Source organism: Oncorhynchus mykiss, chromosome 20 (assembly GCF_057628025.1).
Source record: "Oncorhynchus mykiss isolate SJ-2025 chromosome 20, ASM5762802v1, whole genome shotgun sequence".
Lineage (NCBI taxonomy): Eukaryota > Metazoa > Chordata > Actinopteri > Salmoniformes > Salmonidae > Oncorhynchus > Oncorhynchus mykiss.
This window is the reverse complement of record NC_143041.1, coordinates 42,624,947-42,647,412: the sequence shown is the minus strand read 5'-3', so window position 1 is coordinate 42,647,412 and position 22,466 is coordinate 42,624,947. Positions and strand designations below refer to the sequence as shown.

The 22,466-nt window shown below is 43.9% G+C and overlaps 1 protein-coding gene across 2 annotated transcripts; it reads left to right on the top strand.

Annotated features, from left to right (window-relative positions):
• The first annotated feature begins 350 nt into the window (after positions 1–350).
• rtst6galnac (GalNAc alpha 2,6-sialyltransferase) lies at positions 351–14,843 on the top strand. 2 transcript variants are annotated; one of them, NM_001124217.1, is given in 10 exon segments: positions 351–398; positions 5,273–5,658; positions 7,996–8,242; positions 10,136–10,301; positions 10,786–10,960; positions 11,694–11,832; positions 12,006–12,109; positions 12,621–12,704; positions 13,589–13,688; positions 14,500–14,838. In NM_001124217.1, coding segments are annotated over 9 exon segments (1,341 nt in total). In that variant the 5' UTR covers positions 351–398; positions 5,273–5,503; the 3' UTR covers positions 14,671–14,838.
• Positions 14,844–22,466: the final 7,623 nt, after the last annotated feature.

Genomic DNA, 22,466 nt, shown 5'->3' with positions numbered 1-22,466 from the left:
ATTGGGCTGCCTGTGTGAACACAGCCATTGTGACCATAGCAACGCTATTCCTCTAACGCTGTCGTCTCACGTCTGACTTTATTGTAGTCCGGGGTGTATTCACTAGGAACTAAAGAGAACGAAACGGGGCTGGACCTTGGTGAATTTGTCAAATAGCAACGCTAGTTTTCGTTGGAAAACAAAACGGCTTGGACTAATGATTACACCCCGTAGTAAATGTTCCCTCTCTCCCAATTGCCAGCATCTGTTGCTCATTTCACAATCGTCCCGCCCATGCTGTGCTGTGCCGGCGCTCCGGTCTATTAGTCAAAGAGTTCTTCTGGTTTAGATGACTTTCTACTGTCGCTACTCTCCTACTATGCAGATAGATAACTGTCACTAAAGAAGACTCGTCACAGGTAAGTGGATATGGAGACATTTTTAACTTTTTATTTTCTATGTTTAGCTTTGTGTTGTGAAAAGGGAGGAGAGAGATCTCAGAGTAGTGACTTGCTGTTTCTCTGAGGGTGATCATGGTAATCGGTGCAAAACAGGAACTTTAACAAATACCATCAAGTTTACAGCTTTCTTCTTCTTCTTAGGATTCATTCAGATTTTTAGGAGAATTAAATCAAAAGAGGGAAAAGTATTTTATTATCATCATTATTCAACTGAATGGGAAAAAAAGGTGATAGACAGCACAGCCAAGATTATAAAATACATTTTAAAAAAGGTCTTAAGGTAAAATGTTTGCTGTCTCTATTCTCCACCAAATGTCAAAGTTTTCACAGATGTGTTGAACAGGGCTAATCTGAGGATCAAGGTTTTCCTTCCATTCCCTGGTCATCTATCTTCAAACAAACACTGAAGAATAAGTCAGGGAAAGTAAATTGTTGACATTTTAATGACCTCCGTCTTACAGTAGTTTGATAAATGTTTACTGATGAATTCATTACATTTCGGTATGTTTCAAAGATTTACTCTACACTACTTTGACAACACAAACTGAATCCAGGACAGCTGAACGCATTCTTCCTTCTCCCTACAGTTTTCATCCATCAGCCCAACGACTGGCTCATGTGAACCACAATCTCAAAACTGTGTTTTAACATTGATAATCAACGCATGCGATATGGGCTTGGAAATATATGGCCTTTTCAATTAATTTTATTTCATCAGCGAGACAGAATGTAACCGTTCCACAGCCATACAGCTATGGATGCTGCCATCTAACCAAACTACACTTCCTCAGTAAAGCTTGCACAAAGGTGTCCGGAGCACGCTAGATGGCTAACTCTAGAGGGGGGTGTAGATGTCTCCCACACTACCTCCGGAGGTGGACGTCTGTCTGGTTTACAAGCACTGTAACATGGAGATATGACCGTAACAGATGTCTCCCACACACAGACTCAACCTTTTGTATCCGTGTCATTCTAGGGTACGTGGCAGAATGAGTAGTGCCATTTGAGGCTACCTTCATTTTTTTTTTTTTTTTTTTTAAGTAGTCCATTTTCTTCATAATTGTCTGATCCCTCCTGGTGACCTGGTTGGACATGACTCCAACAGGGTCACCAAGAGGGATCAGCCAATGAATTGGAAGTCCCACCCAGTTGACTACATTAAAATGGGATAGGAACTCAATGGCGCTGCCCGTGCTAATACAGACTTTGGGCCACTAAAGTTCTCTATCATTCTCTATTCTGCCACAATACCTCTGGAGGTAGTGTGTGAGTCATCTACTGTACCCCACATACCCCTCTCTGAGTGATACAGCATATAGACAATAGCTCTCCCACATCACATGCTCCTGTAAGAATGACCTTTAATACCAGTAGACTATATATATTTATTTATTTTCTCTTTTAGCCCAATTGAAAATTAAAGGCTTTTATAATATCCACACTCTTTTGAATCGTGGCATTGATCAAGTGCGCAACACTATGTGCGGTATGGTTTTAGATGGGAAGCTTCTGTATAGTTTGTACTGCTATCTTTCTTTTGTTAGGCTAAATGTTACGGTATGCTAATAGCTGCACTCCCACATGAAGCAGGAATGTGGCTTTGGCCACTCCACATCCCAAGGCTAGGGTAAACAGACAAGGTTAATCTGATGTTAAAGACTATGTATTTCACTCATGTAAATCCAATCGGAACAGAATGTAGTGCCCTAAAGGCCATGTTATCCGCCCAGCACTGTGTTTACCATGTCATTGTAGTCAGAGGGAGGTGACAGATGAGGTATAGAAGTGCGTGTTCTCATACGGGTGCTAATGATTGTACTCTATCAGAGTAACTGTTGACATTCAAAATGTTCCTCGTGGTTCCGTCACAGCCAGGGGGAGGTGCATGTGAACAATACATTGATTGCACTCCAAAGGCCCTTTTGTTTTTTACATAACTGTTTTATTTCTATATAGTCCACTACTTTTGACCCGAGCCACTTGGGACAGAGACATTTCCTCAGAGTAGAGATGTGTTTCTGGTTTCCTGGTGTTTCCAGTTCTTCTGGCAGAAAAATAACCTCTCCGTCAACAAAACAAAGGGTTTGATCGTGGACTTCAGGACACAGCAGAGGGAGCACCCCCCCTATCCACATCAACGGGACTGCAGTGAATAAGGTGAAACACTGCCTGCCCTCCAGGACACCAACTGCACCCAATGTCATAGGAAGGCTAAAATGATAATCAAGGACATCAACCACCCGAGCCACTGCCTGTTCACCCCACTATCATTCAGAAGGTGAGGTCAGTACAGGTGCATCAAAGCTGGGACCGAGACACTGAAAAACAGCTTCTATCTCAAGGCCATCACTGTTAAATAACCATCACTAGCCGACTTCCACCCAGTTACTCAACCCTGCACCTTAGAGGCTGCTGCCCTATGTACACTGCTCAAAAAAATAAAGGGAACACTTAAACAACACAATGTAACTCCAAGTCAATCACACTTCTGTGAAATCAAACTGTCCACTTAGGAAGCAACACTGATTGACAATAAATTTCACATACTGTTGTGCAAATGGAATAGACAACAGGTGGAAATTATAGGCAATTAGCAAGACACCCCCAATAAAGGAGTGGTTCTGCAGGGGGTGACCACATATGACTTCTCAGTTCCTATGCTTCCTGGCTGATGTTTTGGTCACTTTTGAATGCTGGCGGTGCTTTCACTCTAGTGGTAGCATGAGACGGAGTCTACAACCCACACAAGTGGTTCAGGTAGTGCAGCTCATCCAGGATGGCACATCAATGCGTAGTGTCCAGAGCATGGAGGCGCTACTAGGAGACAGGCCAGTACACCAGGAGACGTGGAGGAGGCCGTAGGAGGGCAACAACCCAGCAGCAGGACCTCTACCTCCGCCTTTGTGCAAGGAGGAGCAGGAGGAGCACTGCCAGAGCCCTGCAAAATGACCTCCAGCAGGCCACAAATGTGCAAGTGTCTGCTCAAACAGAAACAGACTCCATGAGGGTGGTATGAGGGCCCGACGTCCACAGGTGGGGGTTGTGCTTACAGCCCAACACTGTGCAAGATTGGCAAATTCGCCACTGGCGCCCTGTGCTCTTCACAGATGAAAGCAGGTTCACACTGAGCACGTGACAGACGTGACAGAGTCTGGAGACGCCATGGAGAACGTTCTGCTGCCTGCAACATCCTCCAGCATGACCGGTTTGGCGATAGGTCAGTCATGGTGTGGGGTGGCATTTCTTTGGGGGGCCGCACAGCCCTCCATGTGCTCGCCAGAGGTAGCCTGACTGCCATTAGGTACTGAGATGAGATCCTCAGACCCCTTATGAGACCATATGCTGGTGCGGTTGGCCCTGGGTTCCTCCTAATGCAAGACAATGCTAGACCTCATGTGGCTGGAGTGTGTCAGCAGTTCCTGCAAGAGGAAGGCATTGATGCTATGGACTGGCCCGCCCGTTCCCCAGACCTGAATCCAATTGAGCACATCTGGGACATCATTTCTCGCTCCATCCACCAACGCCACGTTGCACCACAGACTGTCCAGGAGTTGGCGGATGCTTTAGTCCAGGTCTGGGAGGAGATCCCTCAGGAGACCATCCGCCACCTCATCAGGAGCATGCCCAGGCGCTGTAGGGAGGTCATACAGGCACGTGGAGGCCACACACACTACTGAGCCTCATTTTGACTTGTTTTAAGGACATTACATCAACGTTGGATCAGCCTGTAGTGTGGTTTTCCACTTTAATTTTGAGTGTCACTCCAAATCCAGACCTCCATGGGTTGATAAATTTGATTTCCATTTAGAATTTGTATGTGATTTTGTTGTCAGCACATTCAACTATGTAAAGAGAAAATTATTTAATAAGAATATTTCATTCATTCAGATCTAGGATGTGTTATTTTAGTGTTCCCTTTATTTTTTTGAGCAGTGTACATAGACATGGAATCACTGGTCACTTTAATAATGGAACACTAATCCCTTTAATAATGGAACACTAATCCCTTTAATAATGGAACACTAATCCCTTTAATAATGGAACACTAATCCCTTTAATAATGGAACACTAATCCCTTTAATAATGGAACACTAATCCCTTTAATAATGGAACACTAATCCCTTTAATAATGTTCACATACTGCTTTACTCATCCAATATGTAAATACTCTATTCTATTCTACTATGTGTTAGTCAATGCCACTCTAACATTGCTCATCCTACTATTTATATATTTCTTAATTCCATTATTTTACTTTTTAGATTTGTGAATTGTTAGATATTACTGTACTGTTGGAGCTAGGAACACAAGCATTTCTGCTACATATGTTGTGTGTGACCAATAACATTTTATTTGACTTATCACAAGTCAGTCATCATGACCCTCTTCTTGTCTGGTTTAGGGTTAGTGGGTTTACCAGGTTTGAGCGGGGTTAGTAGGTTTGAGCGGGGTTAGTAGGTTTGAGCGGGGTTAAACAGGTTTGAGCAGGGTTAAACAGGTTTGAGCAGGGTCAAACAGGTTTGAGCAGGGTTGTCAGAGATGGTACATTTTGACAGTTACTCTGCCATCACTGTATTGTTCTGGAAGGATGAAGGCTTCACCTGGTCAGAGGGAGTTCCTGTACCATGATCCATCAGTGGCTATAAAGAGTCCAAATCAAATACCCATCTGCCCCTAAAATAGAGGGATCTGAAAGAATACAGAGAGACTGTATTTTTGTGGTCAAAGGTTGAATTAAAAAGGGATTATTGGGAGCAGCTCTGACACAGTGAGGTAAAGTTTGCTCTCTCCATTTTTATCTATGTCCGTTTCTCCTCTCTCTGTCTCTCCAGACTGTCATGTGGTAAGAGAGGCCCCAGAGTAGTGTGCACCTCTGTGCACTCATTTTACAGTCAACTCCAGCCCTCGTCTCTTTCCTCGTTGCTCCCCTGAAAACCCGAACATCCTCCTCAGAAGGACATCGGACATCGGTGACTCCCCTCTACTCCCCACATTCCTCCTCATTGGAGGGTAGAGGGCACACACACAGCCGGCTGCTCAGGCTCAGGTCGACGATGACGAGCATGGGGCTCCAGAGGAGGCTATGGCTGTGCTTCCTGGGTGTCAGCTTCCTGCCAGTCATCTATATCATCTATTTGAACCTTGAGATCACCTGGCGCATGGACATCCTGAACCTGACACAATTCCCTGGCATCTGGTACACACAGGAACCCAACAGGTAAACCAACAACGATGCAACAATCTAAAACTCCTGGTGGAAAATATTACACTTCTAACAATGTTTCCATTCACAGTTTGTGAGTGAAGTTATACCGTATAAATTAATATCACGACAGCTGTGACGGAAACGGCCAAGTTTCGGTATAATTTGCACGGCCTACCTGCACGGCCTACCTGCACGGCCTACCTGCACGGCCTACCTGCACGGCCTACCTGCACGGCCTGCCTGCACAGCCTACCTGCACAGCCTGCATGCACGGCCTACCTGCACGGCCTGCATGCACAGCCTACCTGCACTATATTTGCCAGCTGTTGATTAAAGCACACTTGACAAGACCAGAATAGACACATTTGCTATTTAACCCAACAGGTTTTTGTGACAACTATTGGCAAAGTTGAAATGCGATGGAAACACATTGAACTTTAGATTTTTAAAAATAGAATATTTGCTTGAATATGGGGCGGCAGGTAGCCTAATGGTTAGAGCGTTGGGCCAGTAACCGAAAGGTTGCTAGATCAAATCCCCGAGCTGACAAGGTAAAAATCTGTTGTTTTGCCCCTGAACAAGGCAGTTAGCCTACCGGGGAACAGTGGGTTGTCATTGTAAATAAGAATTCGTTTTTAATTGACTTGCCTCGTTAAACAAATAATAATTACATAAAAATCTGTCACCAATTGGATGGAACCCTAGCTACTTTCTAGGAATGTTAAATGATTAGTTTGTTGTGTAATTCAAAAGCAAAGATTCTGAGGGATTTTTATTAATTAAAAGGCTGAACTAGTGGAATTAATGTGTGAACTAGTGGAATTAATGTGTATACTGTATGCAACGTCTATTCTTTCTACCTTTTTTTATTTATTTATTGAAAATCTTCCTGGTTGCTCGGTTTGCCAAATGACTAGCCGTACAGAGGGACATGGTTCACCTGCCTGAGATCATGGAGACTTAAACCATGGGATTTTTAAAATCAAACGCTTACGGTCTTCCTGCAAGTCATATCAATGTAGCCACACACAAGCAGCTGGGCTAACATTAAAACCAATGGAGAGCAACAGAATGGGGTTACATGTGAAATGTCAGCCTGGTAGTACTGTCAGAGTAGTGGAAGCAGCTGTATTTCTCTCGCTGTGAGACAAACCACTCAAACATATGATTTTAAAGGTTCAGCAGGTCTGTCATTTTGATGGCCTGTCTGCCTGCCTCTCTGTCTCTGCCTCTCTGCCTGTCTGTCTCTGCCTGCCTGTCTCTGCCTCTCTGCCTGTCTATTAACACAAATGGAGATCACTGTATTTAGACAGGCCGGGGAATGATGAATGAACAGTTTATGAAGAAGGGGAATTCTGCTATTGCACGACAAAAACATTAGCATTTCTGTGGAAAAGGGGGATTTTTTTTACATCAACCATCGTTTTTTTCTGTCTGCTCGAGAGCCTCTTATGAGAGAATGGATAGTCCATGATGCATCAGTCCTTCAGTTGTATTTCCTGGTGGCGACTATCACCATTCTGATCTCAGATTGTCACAGGTATCGGTTACGCCCTAATCCAATTTTGGTTTATTACCTTTGTCCTTCATTAAATGACTGGAGGACACACGTCCAGATATGACTCAGTGCATTGGGGCAATATTACTCTGTAGAGCTCTTTGGCATTTAGTTGTACTGAAAATACATCCAGACACAATCAGGCCTTATTGTTTATTTAATATAAGTGCACTTATACGTCAATGTGGAGGATACAGGTCTGGTTGTGAGACGGACGATTGTTGTCTTTCCCATCCAAACACAATGCAGCTCTACCATTGGCACATTGAATAGCATACCACTTCTCCGTACTGTTTTACTCAGAATAAATCAAGACTAGGGCTGTCCCCGACAACAACAACAACAACAACAACAAAATATTGGTCGACCAAAGCCTATCGACCAGTTGAATAATTGGGGTCAGCCATAATCCAGACTCAACCACAAATTAGCCTGGAAGAAGAGAAGTTGTTGGTTAGTGTAAAATACATTTTCAATAATGGTGAAATCTGACAACACTTTATAATGACTAGGCTCAACCCTAGTTAATGTTTAGAAAGCCATTTTAGGTTCAGCTTCTCTGCTCAATTTGGGTCACATGACCACAGTTGACAGAGCGTGTTCTGTTCCTGCCGAGTCAGATACAGAATCAACATATTTCAGCTGTTACTGAGGAACTTGTGAGAGAAATATGTGAGTTTTTCCACAATTGGGTAGCAGGAGACAACGACATTTGACACATTTGACATTACCCAGGACCGTTAAGGTGACACCGGTTTCAGCTCTAAGGTGTGTGTTTTGTCTCTTGCCAGGTTACATGACCCTGAAGAACCTCTTGTTGTCAATACGCTGTCAGATAATAGTAGTATCGCACCACCAACACCTTTAAGTTTAAAGGTGAAGTCCACATCCCCTGCCAGAGTCAGACTGTCAACAGAACCTGGAGCCAGGACTACCAAGGGCTCTGATCTTAAAGGTGCTCTCCTCAAGTCTGCCAAACCAACAGAGCCACCCTTCATTGGCGACAGCTACTACAGTGAAGATGCCCCACCTCAAACAGTGAGTTGAAGTTCCTTTTTCTGAGCTGTTCCTGTTACTTGATGTGTTTTGTTGTGATTGCTGTCTACTTCAGAGACCTTAGAAGGCCTGTCGTCTCCTTGCAGTCAATGCTGACTGATTTGTACTTTCAGACACATGAAGCATGGAAGCACTTAAAATAATGCCCCACTTTGTTATAAAATAAGGACAGTGGATATCTGTTAAATCTCAGTCAGATGACATGAGTGATACTCTAGTTAACCACCAGATTACACAACCCAAAAGGTCATCAACGTGTAATTCATACAGCAATTTGATAAGCTCTGGGCCATCTTAAGCAATCTCCATATTACATTATGTGGAAATAAGCCCAGTTCAATAATGACCTTTTTAATTTAACTGTAAGTCTGCATGGTAAAAGTCCACCACTAGTTCAGTGTTAATCACGCAGATATTTTAAGGACTTCATGTTCTGCAATGATGTTGGCTGGTGTTTGCGTGCGTGTGGGATGTCTAGTTGAATGAATGCCAGTGAAAACCGGCTGGTGTTTTCTTTGGGCTCATGTATAATGGCAAATATATGACATGTTTCCCAGACTGTGTTCTCTTGCTCTACCCTCCTTGTGTCATCACAATAGAAGAATGTTGCAGCGTCATCACACGGTCAACCAAAACAAGGAAAGAACATTGTACATTTCATATGAACAGTGGCTGAGGTCTGCTTCCTATTTTTCCTATAATATAGACTAAATACGGTCGACCACAACAGAGAACACCCCACTCCATGTGGTGGTTTCTCACTCGCGTGGACTGTTTCGTCTCTATCTTTCATAAGACAGATAAGATGTGAAGCATATGTGTTTAGGCCTATTTGATCCAGACATGTGGGTGGTAAAGGAACACCGTACGGTTCAATGCAATCTCCAATTTCTTTATCTCTACCTTTTTTTTTTTTGTTTAGTGGAGTGGTATGCACAACTCCCATCAAACTCTTTGTCTGCTTATCTTCCACTCGTTGACTTTCCATGATTCAGTGTTCCTCAGAAACAGTGAGTAGTTACCCTGATGATGAAGACCTAAATGGCCTCGTTTGATACAAGACCGTAGCTATGAGGGGACACCGAGGTTCGGAACCTTTTTTTTAAATAACTCAAGATGAATTTAATTTTTTTATGTCCATATTATGTTGTGTGGAACGTTTTATTTATATATATATATATATATATAATGTAAGCAGTAAGGCCCGAGGGATAAGGGAGGTTCTTAGGTGCAACACAGAGTGCCTGGACACAGCCCTTAGCCATTGTATATTGGCAATATGCCACAAACCCCCGAGGTGACTTGTTGCTATTATAAGCTGGTTACCAACGTAATTAGAGCAGTACATAAAAATAAAAATAAATCATACCCATGGTATACGGCTGTCAGCCAATCAGCATCCAGTGCTTGAATCACCCACTTTACAATGACCTTTGTGTAACTGCACGTCTGCATGGTAAAATTACACCGTTCGTTCAGTTTTAATGATGCTGATGTTGAGTCACTTATTGTTCTATAAGGACATTAGGTTGTGCTGGCCCCCTGTACCGTGACGATGACAGGATATGATGTCATAGTACAGGTTTCCCAGAATCTGTTCTCTTGTGCTACCCTCTTTGTGTCATCGCCATAGAATGTTGTAGCGGCATCATCACGTGGTCTACCCAGTGCTGAGTTAATGTGTAGCGGCTAATAGCTATTAGGCTATGTGTTTGTAGATGGACTGAGGTGAATGAAGCTACAGCAGCCAAGGTGATAATGTCTGGGGTCCTTTTTTACTTGTTTTCACTGTTCTCCAAATAGTATTTTAGAGTTTTGAAATTGTATTGAAATACAGTAAATGAGCGTCAACTTTCTGAACGTTATTCCATCCAGGACTGTCCAGACAGTATTCGTAGCAGGGTGTCCCAGACAGACTTTGGGGTACGGTATCTGGGCAGGATCCCTGTGCTTCAGTGGGCCAAGCATGCCACTCCAGAACAGTACCAGCGCCTCCGATTGTATCCTGGGACTCATGGCTGGGCAAACCTCGACTTTAACAGTAAGTACTTTCAAAACATGTTGACAGGAACGTTACAATGTGTTACTCCATACCAACTAATGTTTGAAAATTGGCTGACAAATCATGTTCACATGCTGACGACAAACAATTTTAGTTCCACATCGTTGACTGCCACTGTCTAACTCCAGTGCGCTATGATCCATGGTCACCCCAATAAAGATGTTATATGGCTTCAGAGATGGGACACGCGACCCTTTATGGTCAGTCGCTTGAGTACATCTGCACAACTTCACAGATGCATGGGAATCTCATATCAGCTCACATCTGACAAGAGTAAACGATCGAATGATTCCACTGTTTTTACCCCGTGGACTTTACCCACGCCTCCCAGCTAGTGAGACGAGACACTGACAGTTGAGTGTAGATGTCGTCCATTGGAAATGTGCGCGAGGCAGAGATTTCATCGGGTTGGTTGGCTGTCTTCTTCATCAGTTATTTTATTACATTGGATTTGTTGTTGCAGCTCTGGTGTCGACCCTGTCTGTTCTCAACACGTCAGCCAACTGGCACATGTTTGATGACTGGGATCGTCGTAGCAACGGCTCACGGTGTGTCCGCTGTGCTGTCGTGGGCAACGGAGGGATTCTGAATGAGTCAAAGAAAGGCCATGAGATTGACCAGCATGACTACGTATTCAGGTGAGACGCTGTCTTTGACCTTGTTTAGTCTTGACTTCCTCAATAGCCTGCGGGGGTGGTTGGACCTTCTGAAGTGGAAGATGTTCCTTGGAATGTGTATTATGTTAGTACAGTTGGCCTTCATCCTGTGTTTCATTTATGTCATTCAGGATGGCTGATTTTCAAGGGCTCCTCAAGAGTCTGTTGAATGAAGCATGCATCTGGTTTCTGTGGTTACCTGAGTGTGAGGTCATTGACAGTGTTCATGTTCCTTCATGCCGTGGTTGTCGTTCAGTGTTCCTTCCTGTGTGTCCTGTGTTGTAATTGGTCGTCTTTGACAGTGTCCCTGTGTTGTATAAAGATAGGGAGGTGGTTACATTGACAGTTTGGTAAAACAGTAGGATAAAGACACGTGGGTAGAGTCCATTCCACTCTCGCATTTTGTTTGTCCATCCTTTTCTTTTATTAAGAGCTTTGTCACAAGGGATTATGTGATAGAGATGTGTTTTCTTTGTATATCCCAGCTCCCCCTGAGACACCCGCAGGGAGTGAGGTCATGGCCAGGGTCACCATTGTCCAGCACCCCTGAAGCAATTTGGGTTAAATGCCTCAAAGGCACATGGTGGCAGATTATTTTTCTCCACCTTGTCGGCTCTGATATTCGAACCAGCAACTTTATTTTAATGTTATTTTTTAAAAATGTTTATATTGGTTATTGACAAAGTTCTGTTCCATGCTTCTGTTGTTACTCCAGGACCAACGGAGCTGTCATTAAAGGCTTTGAGCAGGATGTGGGCTCCAGAACATCCTTCTACACGTTCTCCACCAACACACTCCGTAACTCCATGAGGAGCTACGCCGGAGCGGGCTACAGAGGACCACCGCTCTCTGAGGTGAACACTTCCATCATGATGATGATGGTTCACGATCACATTTACTCACTGGGAATAAACTTCATCCTCCATTCTTTAATTAATTTACAGACAAACTCTTTAACTTTCATTTACATTTATTTTTTTTATAGTCTGATCATGCATTCCCCTCGTTCTCTGTCTTTATCCTGTAGGAGACACGCTATGTCTTCCTGCCAGACCATGACAGGGATTATCTGCTGATGAAAGCAGCTGCCACACACACTCCAGTAGAGAGAGGACCAGAAAGGAGCAAAACGTAAGATGGGTTCATCTCCATGGAGGTTTTGATTTCATTCCCCACACAGCATCTATGTGGATTTCCATTGTAATGAAATACCCTCAATATCCCCAAGTATTCCTTCTTTATTTACTAATGTTTTATTTATTTTACCTTTATTTAACCAGGCAAGTCAGTTAAGAACAAATTCTTATTTTCAATGACGGCCTAGGAACAGTGGGTTAACTGCCTGTTCAGGGGCAGAACGACAGATTTGTACCTTGTCAGCTCGGGATTCGAACTTGCAACCTTTCGGTTACTAGTCCAACGCTCTAACCACTAGGCTACCCTGCCGTCCCTACACTCTAACCACTAGGCTACCCTGCCGTCCCTACACTCTAACCACTAGGCTACCCTGCCGTCCCTACACTCTAACCACTAGGCTACCCTGCCGTCCCTACACTCTAACCACTAGGCTAACCTGCCGTCCCTACACTCTAACCACTAGGCTACCCTATACTGTTATCTGTTTTTGTTTTTCCCTTTTTAGACCTCCCACATACTTTGGAGGAAATGTGACCGTAGAAAAGTTGAAGATGTACCATCCAGATTTCATACGCTACATCAGAAACAGGTGTGTAAAAAAAATAACTCACTTCCCCCCCCCTTTTAAAATGTTTATCTTAGTACAAAGCACATAGTCTTTAGGAGAGTTGTTGTGGCTAATCCGAATCACAGCTGAGCTCTGATTATACACACACACACACACACCTGGACAAAGGTATTAAAGAAACCCCTTTTGAAGTCCCTGTTTTGGGTGGGGGGCCACTTTATGATCGAGAACTCTTCCTACAATGGTTAAAGAGGTCCTCTGATGAGGTTCCAATAATATATGACACATGTGCGTGCACTTCTGGTGAATGTTTTTTTGTTTGTATTGAAATGTAACTGATCCCAACCCTGGTTGAGTGGCAGTGCCCATTTTTATCTCCATATCAAATAATGACCTTACTTTGATTTTGTTTACTTTTTTTAATCATTTTTTGGAATTGAAAACAAGAATAGCTTCTTAGCAAAGGAAAAAATTCTCAAACAAGGATTTTGCTAAGACTCTCTGGGAGTGGTCTGAGTGGGGAGGGGAAAACGGAAGACTAGCTGTTATTGGCAGAAAGGTTTGGATCTCTCTTATTGGTCTATTAACTCATTTACCACCTGGTGATGTCACCAAGGAGGCCAGAACTCCATCCCACACCATCTAACACTTTAAAGGTAATTATTATACCATGACTCTGTTCGGGTGCATACTAATCAGGCCTGTGTGGTGTGGTGTGGGGTTAGCTCTCCTCTCGACAAGGAAAAGGTGGCAGCCAGGTCTGGTCTGTACACAACCTTTTCTCCAGCAAAGGGCATTTTAGGAAAGGACAAAATCCTTTGTCCCTGAAGATCATTTTCTTGGACACTATTTTAACGTGTGGACCAGCTGTATTGTTAAATGCTCTCTTGTGTTTCATGTCGTAGGTTCCTCCGGGCCCACGCCATGCAGACCAAATACAAGGACATCTACCGTCCATCAACAGGTGCTGTGATGCTGCTGGCTGCGATACACACCTGTGACCAGGTACGGGACGACCCACCAGTGACTAGCCATTAAACAATAACTCTCTGGACATGACTGCACTGACCCTCCAGTTGGGCAGCATTTACTCTGACCCTGATAGTCTTCAAAAGCCCTGTGAAACAGAAATACTACATTCTGCTTCGATCACTGCCTAAAGCAAAGGCCCATATATGGTCATCATTGTTCTTGAGGCATGGAACACTAGATAAAAAATGTTTTTTAAAGGCTGTGACTGCAGCAACTGACCTCTGCCCCCCCCCCCCCCCCCTGTTTCTCTCTACCTCTCTCTCCTTCTGTCCTCTCCCCTGTTTCTCTCTACCTCTCTCTCCTTCTGTCCTCCCCTCGTTTCTCTCTACCTCTCTCTCCTTCTGTCCTCCCACCTGTTTCTCTCTACCTCTCTCTCCTTCTGTCCTCCCACCTGTTTCTCTCTACCTCTCTCTCCTTCTGTCCTCCCACCTGTTTCTCTCTACCTCTCTCTCCTTCTGTCCTCCCACCTGTTTCTCTCTACCTCTCTCTCCTTCTGTCCTCCCACCTGTTTCTCTCTACCTCTCTCTCCTTCTGTCCTCCCACCTGTTTCTCTCTACCTCTCTCTCTCCTTCTGTCCTCCCACCTGTTTCTCTCTACCTCTCTCTCCTTCTGTCCTCCCACCTGTTTCTCTCTACCTCTCTCTCCTTCTGTCCTCCCCCCTGTTTCTCTCTACCTCTCTCTCCTTCTGTCCTCCCCCCTGTTTCTCTCTACCTCTCTCTCCTTCTGTCCTCCCCCCTGTTTCTCTCTACCTCTCTCTCCTTCTGTCTGTCGTATTTGAAAACAGGTGAGCGCGTATGGCTTCATGACTCCAGACTATGTGAAATACTCTGACCACTACTTTGACCACCAATATCACCCAGTGGGTTTCTTCATTAACCATGACATGAGGCTGGAGATGACACTGTGGCAACAACTCCACCGTGCAGGCCTCATCACTCTCTACATGCGCCAGTGAACTCAGGAACTAACTCACTCAAGGTTGCTACGGCAACGACCACCTCCCGTAGGATTAAAAACTAGTCAAACTGTATATTTATATATTATTGAACAAAAAAATATAAATTCAACATGGTGTTGGTTTTATGAGCTGAAATAAAAGATCCCAGAAATGTTCCGTATGCACAAAAAGCTTATTTCTCTCAAATGTTGTGCACAAATTTGTTTACATCCCTGTTAGTGAGCATTTCTCATCTGCCATCTGACAGGTTTGGCATTTTAGGCAGAGTTCCTCTGTTCAGTGTCTGTGTTCTTTTGACCATCTTACTCGTTTATTGGCCAGTCTGAGATGTGGCTTTTTCTTTGCAACTCTGCCTAGAAGGCCAGCATCCCAGAGTCGCCTCTTCACTGTTGACGTTGAGACTGGTGTTTTGCGGGTACAATTTAATGACGCTGCCAGTTGAGGACTTGTGAGGCGTCTGTTTCTCAAACTAGACACTCTAATGTACTTGTCCTCTTGCTCAGTTGTGCACCGGGGCCTCCCACTCCTCTTTCTATTCTGGCTAGAGCCAGTTTGCGCTGTTCTGTGAAGGGAGTAGTACACAGCGTTGAATGAGATCTTCAGTTTCTTGGCAATTTCTCGCATAGAATGACTTTCATTTTTCAGAATGAGAATAGACTGACGAGTTTCAGAAGAAAGTTATTTGTTTCTGGCCATTTTGAGCCTGTAATCGAACCCACAAATGCTAATGCTCCAGATACTCAACTAGTCTAAAACAGGCCAGTTTTATAGCTTCTTTAACTAGCACAAACAGTTTTCAGCTGTGCTAACATAATTGCAAAAGGGTTTTCTAATGATCAATTAGCCTTTTTAAAAATGTACTTGGATTAGCTAACACAGCGTGCCATTGGGACACAGGAGTGATGGTTGCTGATAATTGGCCTCTGTACGCCTCTGTAGATATTCCATAAAAAAAAGTAATTTACAACATTAACAATGTCTACACTGTATTTCTGATAAATTAGATGCTATTTTTTAATGTTTTTTTTTTTGTTTTGCTTTTCTTTCAAAAACAAAGACATTTCTAAGTGAGCACAAACTTTAGAATGCGTGTGTGTATGTGTGTACACACACAGTACCAGTCAAAAGTTTGGACACCCCTGCTCATTCATGGGTTTTTCCTTATTTTGACTATTTACTACATTGTAGAGTAATAGTGTAGACTATCAGAACTATGAAGTAACACATATGTAATAATGTAGTCACCAAAGCGGTGCGAAAGAAATAAAAATATATTTTATATTTGAGATTCTTCAAAGTAGCTACTCTTTGCCTTGATGACAGCTTTGCATACTCTTGGCATTCTCTCAACCAGCTTGAGGTAGTTACCTGGAATGCATTCCAATTAACAGGTGTGCCTTAAAATTTAATATGTGGAATTTCTTTCTTAATTTGTTTGAACTAATCAGTTGTGTTGTGACAAGGTAGGGGTGGTATAGAGAAGATAGCCCTATTGGGTAAAATTCCATATTATGACAAGAACAGCTCATCAGCAAAGGGGAAACGACAGTCCATTACTTTAAGACATGAAGGCCAGTCAATCCGGAAAATGTCAAGAACTTTGAAAGTTTCTACAAGTGCAGTCGCAAAAACCTTCAAGCTCTGTGATGAAACGGATGTTCTCCGCATGTGTGGTTCCCACCGTGAAGGAGGTGTGATGGTGTGGGGGTGATTTGTTGGTGACACTGTGATTTATTTATCAAGGTCACACTTAACCAGCATGGCTACCACAGCATTTTGACACACACACACATATATATATATATATATATATATATATATATATATATATATATATATATATATATATATATATATATATATATATATATAAATACAAAACAATGTGGAGCCCCTGCTCGTCGAACATCTCATTCCTAAATCATGGGCATTAATATGGAGTTGGTCCTCCATTCGCTGCTATAACATCCTCCACTGTTCTGGGAAGGCTTTCCACTAGATGTTGGAACATTGCTGGGGGGACTTGCTTCCATTCAGCCACGAGCATTATTGAGGTCGGGCACTGATGTTGTGCAATTAGGCCTGGCTCTGAGTCGGCGTTCCAATTCATCCCAAAGTTGTTTGATGGGTGGAGGTCAGGGCTCTGTGCAGGCCAGTCAAGTTCTTCCACACTGAGCTCGACAAACCATTTCTGTATGGACCTCACTTTGTGCATGGGGGCTGTGTCATGCTGAAACAGGAAAGGGCCTTCACCAAGCTGTTGCCACAAAGTTGGAAGCACAGAATTGTCTAGAATGTCGTTGGATGCTGTAGCATTAAGATTTCCCTTCACTGAAACTAAGGGGCCTAGCCCGGCTCATTATTCCTCCTCCACCAAACTTTACAGTTTGCACTATGCATTCGAGCAGGTTCTCTTGGCATCCGCCAAACCCAGATTTGTCCGTCGCACTGCCAGATAGTGTAGAGTGATCCATCACTCCAGAGAACGCATTTCCTCTGCTCCAGAGTCCAATGGTGGCGAACTTTATATTTAGACTCACTAAATGGTTCCTCTACAGATGACTCGCAATGTAGTAGAGTACTGTGAGAAAACGTATAGTACTCTCCTATTTTTGCTGGAGTTTATTTTCAACAGCTCTCTTGTCCCATGGGATAACCTTCCTGACTCTTATTGCTGAAGATGTGAATTTGTGCTGAGTGATCCACGGTACTGAAACACAACGGGACGTAATGTTTATCGTTTTGTCTTTTCACTTTAGTTTTTTTGAATGTACGTTAATGTAATAACACATTATGAATAAAGACTTACGTTTGTGTGTCTGGTGTTTCGTGTCAGTCAGTTGAATAGAATTGCATGTCACTCAGCTGAATATAATTTTGTGTGCCTCCAGAGTAGGCGGTATGGTCAACACAGGATTGAAAATGCAGGTTGGCAACACCACCATCACGCAGTTTTGCCTTAAGGCTTTCACAACATTTCATCTAAAGGCCGCCTTCTTGGTTGGTTGTGGTACATTATGTTTTGGCTTGGGGACCTGCCGAGTGAGAATATATCCGCCCTGATCACGTGTGTATTTGAAAACCCTAATCCACCATTAACAAAGGTGTTCTGTACAGATAAAAGGTCAAGAAGTACAGCAATAAGGTCAAACACGGTTTTCTCTCCACTCCCAAATGCCTACTATCATGACTCAAAGTACAAACAGGAAAAATCACATACCTGATTTAAGTATTACATAAGTCTTAGTATCATCATTCGTTTTTAGAGGCCAGACGAGAACTACCCATGGAGTCCACAATGTCTCAGCAGAGCAACAAAGCTCACATCCAGAGAAATGTTTCCTTCTCTCTCTCTCCAGGCTGCCATAACATCCTACTCTTACTTCTTCGTTGGTGTAGACCCTTCTAAGCATTCTCTGACCTCTACTTCTTGGAATTCTTCTCCAGCATGACAAAGTCAGAGAACTCTGGAGGAGAGAGAGAGAACAACGTTCTATCTGGGTCTGAGAGAGTAGACGAGGGGCGACTTGAAAACACAGGATCTGTCTTTGCAGTGAGTCATGTATTCAACTTCAGCAGTGTCTGCCAAAATGTTAAGTGTGGCAGTTGGAGGTTGTGTCGCGTGAGCGAGGTCATGTACTTTCACACCACAGTGTAATCTCATTCCTGCGAGAGTGCTCCGTGCTGTGTGGTAAAGGAATTAATTTAGCAAAGAACATTCCATTCAAATGAATACAGGAAGTATTCAAAGTAGAACAGACTTGTAAAAAGTATGTATTCAAATGAGTAGAGGCAATCTTGTCTACGGATGAGGAAGAGGAGGATGAGAGGGAGTTGTTGATAGGTGGTAGAAGTAGGAGTTGTGGGGGGGGAGGTAGAAGACAACCTGGGTCTGTTGGGTAGATGTGAGTAATCCTGTTATATTAATTAAATGTTCTAGATAATGTCCAATAATCATTACAATCCCACCAGCCAGCTACAGTAATGTTCCTGACATACCAATGTTGTGGATACTCATTACAATCCATAACATCCATAACCCCCTGTTTGAATATCAGGCTCAACATTGGTGGGGATGCAAGGTCTCTATGCGATCAAGTGATGTCTTTGTGACAAAAAAATTAAACCAGAAGTAACCTCTGTACTTGCTAAAGATATTGGTCCATGAGTAATAAGCGTTGTTTGTTGTGTTGACTGGAACAGTACCAGACTGGCCCTGTGAACAACCTGTTCTCTGCTGACCTCTAGTGGCCATATATTTGGGCGGCAGGGTAGCCTAGTGGTTAGAGCGTTGGACTAGTAACCGGAAGGTTGCAAGTTCAAACCCCCGAGCTGACAAGGTACAAAGGTACATTCTGCCCCTGAACAGGCAGTTAACCCCACTGTTCCTAGGCCGTCATTGAAAATAAGAATTTGTTCTTAACTGACTAGTTAAATAAAAGTAAAATAAAAAAATATGAATAAATAAATATCTCAGTGCGGGCCAGGACCCGAATAAAAAAAAATGTAGTACCAAAGTGCATCATTGAAGGTGTCCCACTTCGAAAAGAAATTGGTCACAGTTTTGGTCTGCTTAAGGAGTGGCTCTCCTATAGGAACCAATGCATTTGTAGCTGGGTCTGGTTTGCTTAGTTCCTTGACTGTATATAACCCAGAAAAAAAAGGAGTCTCTGGTAACAGTGCTGATCTAGGATCATGTCCCAACTGTCCATATAAGGTTATTTACTATGATCTAAAAAAGGCATTCCCCAGCCCCTCACCACTGTAGTCGATGGTCTCCGTCAGCAGCCTGCATCATGGCCTCAGCCTCCTCATCAGACGGGGAAGAACTGTAGATAGAATGTGGCTGCATAGGGAAGGAATGGCAGCGTCTATTTGGCGAAGAGTAATTCACTGAACGTTGATAATAGTAATATTGATATGATATACAACTTAGTAGATGTTTGTATCCAAATCGATTTAGACAGCTAGTGAAGGTAGTTTGTGAATAAACGATTAGTATGTGGTATGCGATTTGTTACGAGACTTTAACGCACGACCTTGTCTAGTGCAGAAGATGGCCCTATTACGATTAGTGTGTTGTTATGTAAATGAAATCAGACGTCAGTGTGGTGCTAACAGTATAGTTTCCTCCACTGTCTCTGTCGCATACTGGGCTCCATCCAGTGATTCTCTGCTCGCAGACACACGTGACCGCCCTCCTTGACAACGAAACCAATCGCTTGACCGATCGGACATTTCAATCTGGCTGTGGAGTGAGCTCATGGTACATTCTTAATCTCTGTTACATAATCATTTCTAAAATATGTATTTTTGATGCCCTCCCCTAGCTGCTGTGATGTATGCTACTGACTGATGCCCTCCCCTAGCTGCTGTGATATCTGCTACTGACTGATGCCCTCCCCTAGCTGCTGTGATGTCTGCTACTGACTGATGCCCTCCTCTGGCTGCTGTGATGTCTGCTACTGACTGATGCCCTCCTCTGGCTGCTGTGATGTCTGCTACTGACTGATGCCCTCCTCTGGCTGCTGTGATGTCTGCTACTGACTGATGCCCTCCCCTAGCTGCTGTGATGTCTGCTACTGACTGATGCCCTCCTCTGGCTGCTGTGATGTCTGCTACTGACTGATGCCCTCCTCTGGCTGCTGTGATGTCTGCTACTGACTGATGCCCTCCCCTAGCTGCTGTGATGTCTGCTACTGACTGATGCCCTCCCCTAGCTGCTGTGATGTCTGCTACTCACTGATGCCCTCCTCTGGCTGCTGTGATGTCTGCTACTGACTGATGCCCTCCTCTGGCTGCTGTGATGTCTGCTACTGACTGATGCCCTCCCCTAGCTGCTGTGATGTCTGCTACTGACTGATGCCCTCCCCTAGCTGCTGTGATGTCTGCTACTCACTGATGCCCTCCTCTGGCTGCTGTGATGTCTGCTACTGACTGATGCCCTCCTCTACCCTCCCTCCCTCCCTCCCTCCCTCCCTCCCTCCCTCCCTCCCTCCCTCCCTCCCTCCCTCCCTCCCTCCCTCCCTCCTTCCTTCCTTCCTTCCTTCCTTCCCTCCCCTTCCTCCCTCCCTCCCTCCTCCCAGCTTCACCCTGTAATCTCATCTCTCTGGGAATACTGTGTACATCCTGTTCACTGAGTGATGCTCCCATGGCCAGGGCCACCTTTTTCACCTAAACGCCAAAGTCATCTGCCACCATTTTGGATCTGTCTGGTCTGGTCTAATATAGGAAAGGTCTAATTTTGGAAAACATACTGCTTCTTTTAGTTATAGCTAGTATAGAGAGTGGCTTGAGACTAGTGTGAAGCTATGGTGATCTGATCTTCGCGTTAGCCAGATTTAGCACAGAGAACAGATAGCTGTATCCCATAACTCTGATTTAAAGAGTAATGGCAGCAACAGCATCAATAGGATTCCCACATGTGATTTGTGACCTCTGACCTATAGCCAACAGAAGATGTACCTTTACCCTCCCAAAGGAGACCTTCTGTTCTAGTATAAATCATTGTTATGGTTAGGCGTGGAGCTAGCGACCCACCTCGACAACATCCGGCAAAATTGCAGAGCGCTAAATACAAATGACAGAAATAGAAATATTTAACATTCATGAAAATATAAGTGTCATACATCAAAATAAAGCTTAGTTTCTTGTTAATCCAGCTGTCAGATTTCAAAAAGGCTTTACGGAGAAAGCACACCATGCGATTATCTGAGGACAGCGCTCCGCATACAAAAGCATGAAAAACATTTTTCAACCAGGCAGTTGCGCCACGAAAGTCAGAAATAGCGATATAATAAATGCCTTATCTTTGAAGATCTTCTTCTGTTGGCACTCCAAAAGGTCCCAGCTGCATCACAAATGGTCCCTTTGTTCGATAAATTCCTTCTTTATATCCGAAAAACTCATTTTAGCTGGCGCGCTTCATTCAATAATCCACTGGTTTCCCTCCTTCAGAATAAATCCCAAACGTTACCAATAAACTTCTCCAAACAAGTCAAACAACATTTAAAATCAAACCTCAGGTACCCAAATACGTAAATAAACAATAAAATGTAAGATGGAGAATCGTCAATGTCTTTACTGGAGATAAACAACAAAGAGCACACTCTCATCCATGCGCATGAAAACACTACAGCCTAAATGGGAGCCACTTAGAGAAACTACAAATTCTAGCTAATTTTTCCAAAAACAAGCCTGAAACTCTTTCTAAAGACTGTTGACATCTAGTGGAAGCCCTAGGAACTGCAATCCTGGAGGATTTCGCCTCATAATGAACATGACAGCCATTGGAAACAGTGGTAGGCTGAATTTTTGTTTTGTTGCATGGTTTGTCCTCTGGGTTTTGTCTGCCATTACATGCCTGTTATACTCCCAGACATTATGTGTTTTATGCATATCCTATCTTCTGGGCCTGAGTAACAGGCAGTTTACTTTGGGCACGTTTTCATCCGGACGTCAAAAATACTGCTCCCTATCCCAAAGAGGATAACAAGAGGTAAACCTCAGCTCCATCAGACCCTGGTCGAACTTTCTGTGTGTTTGGCCTAAACTCCAGGGATGACCCCCCCCCCAGACCCCTTTTAGAGCTCTGAAAAGATGGACTGGGTACTGTCGCCGGACGCTCTGGACTGGGTATTGTCACCGGACGCTCTGGACTGGGTACTGTCGCCGGACGCTCTGGACTGGGTACTGTCGCCGGACGCTCTGGACTGGGTACTGTAGCCGGACGCTCTGGACTGGGTACTGTAGCCGGACGCTCTGGACTGGGTACTGTCGCCGGACGCTCTGGA

What these genes read in the sequence shown, in the direction of transcription:
- rtst6galnac (XM_090211850.1), top strand. Translation starts at nt 5,495, where the DNA reads ATGACGAGCATGGGGCTCCAGAGGAGGCTATGGCTGTGCTTCCTGGGT. An exon ending in GGCAAACCTCGACTTTAACA is followed by an intron (nt 10,302 to 10,785) that starts GTAAGTACTTTC and finishes TTGTTGTTGCAG; the next exon opens with CTCTGGTGTCGACCCTGTCT. An exon ending in CGATACACACCTGTGACCAG is followed by an intron (nt 13,689 to 14,499) that starts GTACGGGACGAC and finishes ATTTGAAAACAG; the next exon opens with GTGAGCGCGTATGGCTTCAT.